This window comes from Triplophysa dalaica, chromosome 22 (assembly GCF_015846415.1).
Source record: "Triplophysa dalaica isolate WHDGS20190420 chromosome 22, ASM1584641v1, whole genome shotgun sequence".
Classification (NCBI taxonomy): Eukaryota; Metazoa; Chordata; class Actinopteri; order Cypriniformes; family Nemacheilidae; genus Triplophysa; species Triplophysa dalaica.
The window spans coordinates 8,898,277-8,909,670 of NC_079563.1; the positions used below are offsets into that span (position 1 = coordinate 8,898,277).

General features: G+C 37.2%; 1 protein-coding gene across 1 annotated transcript; it reads right to left on the reverse strand.

The window, feature by feature from the left end:
- Positions 1–669: 669 nt before the first annotated feature.
- LOC130412146 (5-hydroxytryptamine receptor 7) lies at positions 670–10,380 on the reverse strand. The gene is made up of 2 exons (XM_056737295.1): positions 9,781–10,380; positions 670–3,464 (listed from the first exon to the last, which is right to left on the reverse strand). The coding sequence occupies exons 1-2, from the start codon at positions 10,242–10,244 to the stop codon at positions 2,714–2,716; spliced, it is 1,215 nt and encodes a 404-aa protein (XP_056593273.1). The 5' UTR covers positions 10,245–10,380; the 3' UTR covers positions 670–2,713.
- Between the last annotated feature and the right edge of the window lie 1,014 nt (positions 10,381–11,394).

The window sequence follows — 11,394 nt, forward strand, 5'->3', positions numbered from 1 at the left end:
GATCATGACAGCCCAATGTCTTTTGTCTTAGCCCCGCCCCCTTATTTCCTTATTCATTATCCTGTTATCAGTTTACGCCCTTCACCATGTTGTGCCTCTTTTGTTCCTCTCCTATTTTATGCCCTTGTGTTTGCTGTCCTGTGCTGATTCATTTGTCTTCATCCCTGTCTTGTTGCCGCCGGGCTCTAAGTTATTATAAGTCAAGTTTTGTTATGTTAAAGTTTTTGTTCTCGTTTTCCCCCTCGAGGGACTTTGTTACGTCCATGTTAAATAAATGTCTTTTGTGGAAGAGCTGTCTGCACTTGGGTTCTGTTCCTGTCAGTTTCATGGCACCAAGCAGTTGTCATGAGAAACTTCATTTTTTCCATAACTCATTAATTAATCAAATGAGGAAAACAACATCTGACAGGAAGTCACTTTGCATGTAAAATGCATCTGGGTGTTAATTAAGAGCACACACTCTGATTAATCATCATCTTATGTCTATTTATCTTCCGTTTCCCTCATTTCCACCCAAAAGACCCAGATCAGTCTAAATAAGCTGACTTCACCAATAAGGTGAAGTAAACATATTTGTACTAATAATATTCAAGACTTTCACCAAATGGTAAACAAGTGCTGCAGACACATGGGCTTTAAAGAGTATGTAAATGAAAAACATATGCAATATTCATGAGGGTAATATTTATTAAGAAAACATTGGTATTGATACGTTTAGGCATGTTCACCAGAACTCATATTAACATTTCCCAAAACAAACACGGAATGAACAGCACGTAGAATATTAATACAAGCTCTCCATGTTCGCATGATGAGGGCCAATGTGTCGCCAATGAGTTTTAATTCATGAGCTGATATTTTGTTCAGCATTTAACACATCGAATCACAATGTCACACAACTGCTGTACAGTTCTTTTTTCGTTTCACATTATTTAGATTACACAAAACCCACTTAAACACAGACAACAGACAATAAAAGGTTGTTTTACACCCCATGCAAAGTCAGCGCGTAGCTCTGTAGCCTTTACAAAATGAAAGCGCACGTTTGTGTGATACTTTTACACTCACTCTACACACTAAGTAAAGATTTTGACTACACTGAGCGTTTTCTTGGATAGCGACCATTAATTATGTAATAGGTATCGGGAATAAACTGTTGAGTGGTGATGCTAACCCCATCATCAGGAAATCTATTTACACAAGGATGTGTATCACATTCATATTTAAGTAAAGCAAAACCTCAAAGTGTAACCGATTAACCCGCATAAATAATCTAGTGCTGTTTGTGTGCCATCACTGCGTCAAACTGGCATCAAACGGTGTTTTCAGTCAGCAGGAGATTAGTATGTTGCTTCATTAAAGTGTAAATTGCAAATAATTGTGTTTATCAATTGTTTTGATGTGTTTTCGGCTGATCTTAGCACCCTATTCCCATATTCACTTCTACGGCACTTATGCACATCATATCAATGCTGTACTTTGGCATGACATTTTGAAATAAATTAACAAAGCAATATACTGTCATACTAATTCGCTGAGTAAACACTGAAACGTAATCCACTGGCAAAACAGAGTGTTATGTTTCAATGTAGCAATCACTAAAAACACAGGTAAACATCAGCAATGATACTCATGCATCTTGTTTTTTGTCTATTTGTTTGTTCAGGGTTATTTTGTTTGAACTCGTGACCGATGTATTCTTAGAGTAACAAAACAAATGGCTAATGAAAGGCCATTACCTTGTGTTACTTATCAAAGAAATAAAGCCATTGTCATCTTTTGTTCAATTGATTTCAATTGCCGCGCCAGGCGAACGTTACGCACTGCTTTGACCTCGACATGAAAAGCCTTGCACTAAGCATCACAGAAGGCCTGTTTTATAAGGTTGCTAGGTAGCAAGAAAATTTGAAGTGTCCACAGTAATTGTGAAAACGTACATAAGAACAAGTCTTAAAATATAAAGATGAGAACTTGTTTCACAAAGTTTCACAGAACGTTACAATATTGGATTTATGGACTGGCACACTATGGCAACACATTTTATTTACCTTTCCTTTTAAACAAAAAGCCCACCGACCTAACAATGGCAATATTTTATGTAACTTTTAGCATGCGATATTTCTCCACGGACCCCTGTGTATACTTCACTGCATGGTAACGCTATTATCAGTGTTTTCTCCATCATGGATTTTCGAAAAAAAGGTCACGTTGGTATCACTGTATTGGCGACGCGTCTTCAAGTGATACAAATTCACAGCTTATAGTTCACCAAACTTGAATTTAGGCACACACAAATTTTGCCCGAGATTACATTTCTCACTTGCTGCATTTACATGAATGGAAGTCAATGGAATGTAACGTCTAGCATGACCGCCTTATGCGTCTAATTCACACTGCCTTAACAAGCAACTCACCATGACACCAAACTGGTTATTGGATTTTACGGAATAGGCGTTTTGCAGAGTTATGGATAGCATGAAGTTACAAGCATCATGCAAACTGTCCAGGAAATGATTATCATTGCATCAAATGGTTAGTTTCGATATTTTAAGAATCTTGATTTCCACAATTGATCACTATGTAATCAACATCACATCTGACGTTTTGCTTCATACAGTTAGATGTAATGAACACCGGCATGAGCCATGAGAAAGGGCCTTTATGGATAAGACCCCAAGTGTTGTTGCTTTATTAAAGTGTTCCTGTGAGTAATTTAGAGTTTGAGAGCCTCATGCACTCCCATAGCCGAGAGACGACGGTTGATGTTCCGATAACGGCAGCGAAGCAGGTCTTTATAAGTTGAACGCAGGTCTCGGTTGAAGAAGGCGTAAATGAAAGGGTTCATGAGCGAGTTGGTGTAGCCCAACCACAGCAGTACCCGCTCCAGCCAGATGGGGGCGCAGTCGCAGAGTAGCCCACAGATAAACGGTCGTGCCGTTGTAAAGAGGAAAAACGGCAACCAGCAGAACGAAAAGACGCCCATGATCACCCCGAGAGTGGTGGCGGCTTTCTGCTCGCGTCTGAAAATGGAGGCGCTCCGGCGTTCGCGATTCAGCAGGCAGGACAGGGTGGAGAACTCCTCAGTTCCTGAGGCGTTCTTCAGTCCTTGCATGCAGAGTCCCTCGACAGTGTCCAACGTGGGCTCGGGACACGGCAGCTGGATTGGGGGAAGGGCGGTGAAGTTGTGTTTGGCCCCGCTTTTGCGGGCAGCTTTGAAAATCTTGTAATACATGAAAAGCATGACCACCATTGGGATGTAGAAGGCCACAGCGGTGGAGTAGAGGGTGTAGCCCACGTCCTGACTGATCAGACACACTCCCGCCGTGTTGATGTTCTGAGCCCAGCCACAGAACGGCGGTAGAGTGATGGATGCAGACATTAACCAGACGCCCACTATCATCTTGGCCATCAGCTGTCCGTTCTGTCTCGCAGGGTAAGTCAAGGGTCGAGTGATTCCAAGGTATCTATGGAAACAGAGGATAGATGAGGTACCGTTAATAAGATAACTTCATATGACATGTTTGACGATTCAGGTAAGAACCGCATTCCTCAAAGCAACTGAGCTGAACCCAAAGATCTGCCCATAATATCTAAGACAGGACTCAACATATCTCAAAAGCATTAGACCCAAGAAATTCCAGCTGACCTGAAGTTCATCAGCAACCAGAGTGGAAAGGATTTTGCGTTTACAGATGATTCTCTGTCATGACAACCAGACATGTTTGCAAGAGGTGCAAGGCTTTCACAATGAACATTTTTGTTATTTTAAAGCTGTTTGAACAAAATTGTGAAATTATTATTAGCATTTCCTCCAATTAAAAAGGTAACATTGTTGCGTATCGATGTTCTATTGGTCACACATTGTCATGTGACATGAATTCAAAGGTCGAGTCCGAGTTCTCTAAACTTGACCTTTGGAACGTAGCGTAATGCAACAATTTTTCGCACGACCTTGCATTTCCGGTCTAACGCATTCGCATGCGTATGAATGGAAGTCAATGGAACGTGAAGTCTAGTTTGACAGCGGCATAAAACTAAGCTAAGTCTCACTCAGTCAGGAGTCCAAATGTAATCCCAAAGGTTTTTTGTTTGTTTTTTCTCATTTTGGGGTGGTTGGTTACAAAAACCCTGTCAAACTCAATTAATACGTTTTATAAGCATCCTGTCTCTCACTAGTTCAGTCATTCACTATTCGCTTTATAGCAAATGCTAAATAGTCCACTATATAAGTAAGAAGTGAATGAAAATGAGTGAAAGATTTCGGACACTGACGTAATATATGAAATGTACTCTGACTGTACAGTCGCTGACCTGTGTGGCTTAAGGAGTTTTGTAAAGTGGTAAATTACATTTTCACCTTATTTGTCATGTTTACTGCATTAGTTTATATTAAAGAGAACAAAACAACTGTTTGTCATGTTTAATTATTTTTATATTAAGTTAGATAAAATTATTGAACATATTTAAAATAAAACACTACTGTCCAAAACATTCGTTTAATAATTTTAGGGATAAATTATGGTTTGGGGTTGCAAATAGGCTTCTCTACAAACCTCTCAACACGGATCATTTGTTTTGTGCTCGTCATGGTTCTCGGTATGAGACATGGCTTGAGAACCCAAGTGCAGGCAGACACAGACGGTATTGATGTAACAGATATTTATTAAATAAACAACAAGACAAAACAAAGACCCACGATGGGGTAAAAACAAGACAGGGCTATAAATATAAACTTTAACAATAAACGAGGACACTGACTGAACTAAGACTACAAACAAACACTGGTACAAACACTAAACTGACACTTACTACAACTGGGGGAACAGGAACCAGAACAAGTACACCGGTACACGAACAAGAACAAGAACATCAAGCAAACAGCAAACAGGTATCAAACATGAAACAGCAAGAAGTAATGCACGAGCAACGAGACAAAGAAACATGAGGACTCTTTATAGGGAGACAAAACACAGGATAATTAATGGGGACCAGGTGAAACAGATGAAACACTAAGGGGAAGCTAATGACACGGAAAGGGCGGGAAACACAGACGAGACTAGGGGAGAGTATGGAAGGCCAAAAGGTCCAAAATGTCTCTCCCCACATGAAACAGGGAATTCTGTTTTGGTTCTGCCTCAAGACCAAGAATTAGCCAGACAAGATAGGCAGAACCGTGACAGTGCTGCTTGATTCTCGGATAAGGGAACTCGCAAAGCTAAGAGCAGATATTTTTCACCTGAAAGTGTTAATCCATAGTTCATATGGATGCATGCTTAAAAGTTTCTCTGTACATGTTAAATGTTTATTCATATGTTCATTGTGACGGCTTTCTCAGAAAGTATCCGTGTTCACTTTGGCACAAACTTCTGATGCTTTCAAAAGCTTTAAAAATAACACTTAAAGGAAAAATGCATTCGAATTCTTTCTTTCTGAGGCTCTCTCTGCTCTGTAGTGAAATATTGACTTTGCGCACAAAAGACACAGAATAAATGCATTGAAAGTGTAAAGATTCAAATGCAACATGGTTCGTTCACATGCTCCAACTCATTGAGTCTTGATGCTCATGCGAGTTCAAACCTGACCCGATCACTGAGCCTCAAACTCTCCAATCATTTCATTTTTAACCAACCATGAAATCAAACAGGAAAGTGTTTTACTGTTGATTATTTTAAACGATTTATCAAGTTAATTGCAACTTTCGTTTCATGGTGACTTTTATACACTCCAACAGATTTGTTTTAATTTTCATCCAAATCTTTTTCATTTCAATGGATCTTTCAGCAGGCCTGAATCTGTTATGGATCCATATTTAGGAGGTAGCAAAATATTTTTTTCTTCACCTACTGAAATAGTAAGTGTGTATTCCCCCGACAAGCTTTTAAACTCATTTCACGCATGAGATTCCTCGTGATCAAGAACGGCTTAGAGACGCATATTGGACTGGTCATTTAAGTTATTTAAAACCTTTCGTACACAGACACAGAAACGGCAAATAAATCAACCGACCATGAAACCATTTCATATTAATCCATAATGGGCTTTCTTACCTAATTACTTTTTTCTGCTGGAAATTAAACACTGGCATTTAATTTTAAAAGTTACAAAGCAAAAGTATGTAAAAGTAACTATGTTTAATGTATCTATTAGTTATACCGATGTTTTCCCTATTACTAATGATATTTAGATGTTTGAAAGCAAAATGATCAGCAGTGTTGGCATCTTTTGACTGACGAGGAGTACGTTCTATACTCCACTTTGCTCTCTGCGCTCCCAATCCAAAATACAAATACAAGAAGCCACTCAAAAGACTGCAAATAAAAACTGAATTGGAAATATAACAGGGATGAAAAGAGAATATGGTAGATTGTAATGCACTTCTCAAGATAGCCGACATCGGCAGTTCAATCAAATGTATCTTGATATACAGACAAACCTGCTACTTTCAATGAGTCGGGAATTAATCAGGGAACGTACACTGCAAAAGAAATATCAACTTATATTTCACATCGGAGAACTTTTAAGAACTTGGATCTACTCCTAGAGACAGTACTACATAAGCTAACATCAATATTATCTGATTGCTTGATGTAGGCTACACAATTCAGTCCGAGCGGCACAATATTTTGATCTTGAAGTACAGTTGAGGGAAGAAATGTAATTGTCATTGTGTTACATCAATATTCAGAGCAGCAACAGCTACATTATGTAATGTTCAACCATGATTCGACTGAAGCTGCCACAGACAGAAGGTTTCAGTGGAGCGGCGGTCAGACGAAAGGGAAAATGTGGATCAAAGTGAAGTTGAAGGTCTGAATATAACAGGATCATTATGTGCCTGTAATTTGTCAATTACATGCATCTTAGTCAATTTGCACCTCAGTGTTCAATGATGTGTAATGAAAGCCTCTTGAACTGATGGATAATATCAAGACTTATTCATTTGAAAGAGCTCCGGTAGATACACAAAAAGATAAAACAAATGATCTGCAGAGGTCTGATTAGAGAACTGTGTCTTTTAATTCAACATCATCTGGATTTCAAGCCCCTTTTGTGAAATCCAAATGACTTCATCAAGAGGTTTTTTAATTTGAAATGATGAAATAGTATTTCAAGCATCTTAATTGTCCCTGTTTTATACACGAAGAGTATGTCTAGTAAAATATATTTCAGAGAATATTATATAATTTCGTTATTATGGATCACACTACATGTACATGTCCCATAACATTATAGCAAGAAATTAGAAATATTGAAATATTTGATTCGTGTTGTAAACATTTAATTTTTTTCTAGGCGATTACACTATTTTTGTATTGAAAGAAATGTATCTGGGATAAAAGGCCACATGACGTGTGTGTGAAAATGGCACCAAAACACACGGTTATCTTGGCAGACAGGGAAAGTGCAGAATGCCTGTATTGTAATGAATTGTTTCTATGGGGGAATGAATTCGTTGTTATGGATGTGTAAAGGGGCCCACATTGCCTGGTTCAATCACAATGGAGATGCATTTGTGAATTCAACAATGCCTTGCTGCAAGCCAAAACATAGCTCCATGATGTACACCGTGTTCACTGGAGCAGAACAATACAGAAGTTGTAATTCAGACACTACGCTGAAAGTACTTGAAATGCAGGAAATTATACATCTTTCTCCAAAATAAGTATGTCAATGATATTTGTGGAGGCTAAATGTTAAAAATTCTCCTAGATTACTCTTGTCCCATCTTGCCACTAATGGAGCTTCATGTTTATATTCAGAAAATAAATGAATGGAAGCTAAATCTTTTATTGTTAATTTTCAATAAAAATAGTCTGTTTTTTGTCATGCATATTGACTGAAATCAACATCTCTCCAACAAGTGAATGGGGTTGTCTTTGGGTACGTGTAGATTTACCGTCTGTAATAAAGACCTCAAGCTTGAGAGAAAAATTTGCACAAAGCTGAAAATCTCTTCAAAAGAGAAATATTTCTACAGCCATCTATGATCCTTGAATTATTTAGCTCAGTACTTGCAAAACTCACTGTAACTTTGAAGGTTGGTTAAGCAGTCTCATACTCATGGCTGTGAATTGAGGTCTGGGCCTGATTAGCAGCATTAAAATCTTACTCAACAAAACAGTGTACAGACGGCCTACTCTTAAGAATTTTTAATTCTCACCACCACCAGGAACCCCATGAAAACGTAAACATTAGGCTGAGAATGTACAACAATTAAACACAGATTTACTGTACTTTAAAATTGAAATGTGCAACTGAATGTACTTATACAATACACCACGTTGTACAGCAATACTGTAACCTATTTCTGACCTTTTTACAATCGCTCTCTGTTACTTTACAATAAACAATACCGTCATGTGGTAGCCTACAGTCGTTTCTTATAACACATTTGTAACTTATACAGTTATTTATTTATTTGAAAACTATGATATAATTTTAAACTGAATGAATATAACTAAAACTGCACTCATTATTTACCAATTTTTCATGGTTACTTCTAATATATTATAATGGCTAAATGCAATATAGCTTACAAAAAGATAATGCAACAGCTCTAATTTCATGAGATGTACAGCCTCTCTGCAATATTCATTAATTGTGTACTAATTTATGGACAAAAAAGATATCCAATATTCCCTTATTAAGTCAATGCACCATTAATTATGCAGGACACACCACAATTGACATAATGTGTCTGAAATTAAATGCTTACAGGTTTTGATCAGACCATTGTTCATCACTGTTATTCTAGAAAGGGACTGACTATTTCATTGAATTACTACAGCTAAGCAGGCTAATGCAGCATGCAAAACTCACCTCCTGCATGGAGCTCCATGCATATCAATTGAGAGCTATCAAATTGCACACACACCAAGATACAGCTTGAAAGTCTAGGCAGGTTTCAAATGATATTTAAATCTCTGTTAGCCTATTTGATTTAGAGTAATGCATGTGTTTAAGGATTTTTTTTATTTTATGATAACAAACAATAAATGTTGGATGTCAGCTCATTTTTGAATGGAGTGGGGGCTAGTTGTCACATTTGACATTGTGTCTGAAGAACATTTGTATAAACCTCTGTGGACTTGTATACTGTTATAAAGACGACTTCTGCTCCAAATAAAAATCATATTTTACAATAAATGTTGGTATAACATTATTAGATAAAGCCCATGGTTAACTAAGAAGTATAGGCTACATCCTAAATATTACTCCAAAAGCTTGGATAAGATTTTCACTTTTCACAAGTTTTCAGTATCACTAATACTGAATGCATTAGCTAACATGATAATCATTTTTATTTAATAATATCATTTCAATTTTAGCATATTTTAATACATTTTTAAAATTAAACACGTGGAATGTTAACATTACTCAATGCACCATAAACTAAAATTAGTAATTGTATTGATCTTAACTAAATTTAACAAGGATTAATAAAAGCTGACAAACTCTGTTGTTCATTGTAAATTCGAGATGCATGTAAACGAATCCAACCTTATTGTAGAGTGTTACCAAGTTTTCGCAATAAATGACGTTAAATATTGTCGTTTATTGCTCTGAAATTGCTTGAATATTCCAGCGCACTATAAAATGAACTATTAAGACTCTTAAAACGTAATTATGCTTGATAAGGTCATTAAAAAAGTTGTTTTAAAGTGTCACCGATGTGTTGGTTGGTGTTCTTCTGTATGCACGTGCATGCATTGCAAACTCAGACAGATCTATGATCCTACAAGCCCTTAAAAAAAATCTTTACACAACTTATGAACTTACCTATCCACACTGATCACGCACAGTGTCATTATTGAGGCCGTACAGCACATGACATCCATCCCAATAAAGATGTTGCAGAAAACCTCCCCAAACAACCAGACGCCTCCTGTCAAATCAGTCACTATGACAAAAGGCATGACTGCCACCGCCACGGACAAGTCCGCTATGGCAAGAGACACTAGTAGATAGTTTGACGGTTGTCTTAATTTTTTCACGACACAAACCGCGATGACAACCAGTGTGTTACCCATCACCGTGATCGCGGTTATGGTGCTAAGCATGAACCCAATGATGATGGTCTTAGTCAATTCCAAGTCCAGGCTCTTCTGCTCTCCACAGGACTCATTACTTTCCTGCACCGCTGTGGTGATCTCAGTTGGTAAAAACTCTGTTGTTCCGTTGAGAAATGCGATGTCGGTGTGTCTGGATCCCACAACCAGTTCGGCTCCATGTGTCGTGAACATCACGGTATCGATATTTTGAGAGTGAAGAAAGCATCCGCGCGCATGAAATGACCATTGAGCGTCATTATGCCTTCGACCTTTCAGAGTCTGGCTTCACTGTTCCACTGTTACCCAATAAACCAAAGAATATATGTAGGTCCACACTAGACTTGGACTTGTGTGTCGAGTGGGAAAAACCAAAACCACTGAGTGTGTGTAGCCTAGTTTTAACAACATTCGACATTGAAAAATTACCATGCATGTAGATTTTATGCGCAACAGCCATATATCCTCTTATTTCTCTTTAAAGTAATGTATATTATATTTTACTTGGAACAATAATACTTATTTAAAATTTTGGTAAAAAACATTATTGCTTTTGAATTATGACATCTTATAATTGAATGTGCAATAATGTTGTTTGTAATTTTTATTAATGATTGTAATTAAATGTCAAAAATGAAATTCTCTCCGTTTTATAGAATAATGCAACTTTAAAAACAAATTAAAGTAGACTACTTTTAAATACTTTCTACGTGACCTATAGTGTTTGCAGAACAAAATCTCCAGTTCAGCCTAAGCATGATAACTCAAAATATTTGACATTTGTTCACATTTATTTCGTTTGAAGCTAACACTCCATATGCAAACAACAGTGAAGCTTTGACTCACAATGCTTAAATGCGCAGATGCTCACTTTATGTGCAGTAAAGGTCGCCCTCTGGTGATGAATCTTTGTCTTTAAGAAAGTGTTGAGCAGGACAGATATTTAGTCATGTCGTACATTGTTTGAATATTATAGAATGTGAGAGTTGGGATGCTTTTTAACAGTTTACACTGTTAACACACGCACTACCATCATTTTAGACTAGACCTATAGCCTATTCATTACAGTTCCTTAATGGGTCATTTATTTTTCAATGCTCTAGTATTGCTGAACTTTGCATAGTGACAATAATGATTCTCGATTCATTTCATTTTATTTTAAGTACATTTGAAATAACATTTATAAATGTTCCGACTTTGTGAAATAGTAGTACTACCCTGTTTTATACTGACAAGGTCACCCAATGCATGATTTCCCAAATAATATATACAGTATATACATTATATATATATATATAAATCAAATCCTTTCTTGTCACTCAACCATATACACAGGTGCAACAGT

Bases quoted from the DNA above. Each gene is read 5' to 3' on its own strand.
- LOC130412146 (XM_056737295.1), bottom strand. From the start codon at position 10,244: ATGTTCACGACACATGGAGCCGAACTGGTTGTGGGATCCAGACACACC. The intron at 3,465-9,780 runs GTAAGTTCATAA...CTGTTTCCATAG, and splicing joins TGCGTGATCAGTGTGGATAG to ATACCTTGGAATCACTCGAC.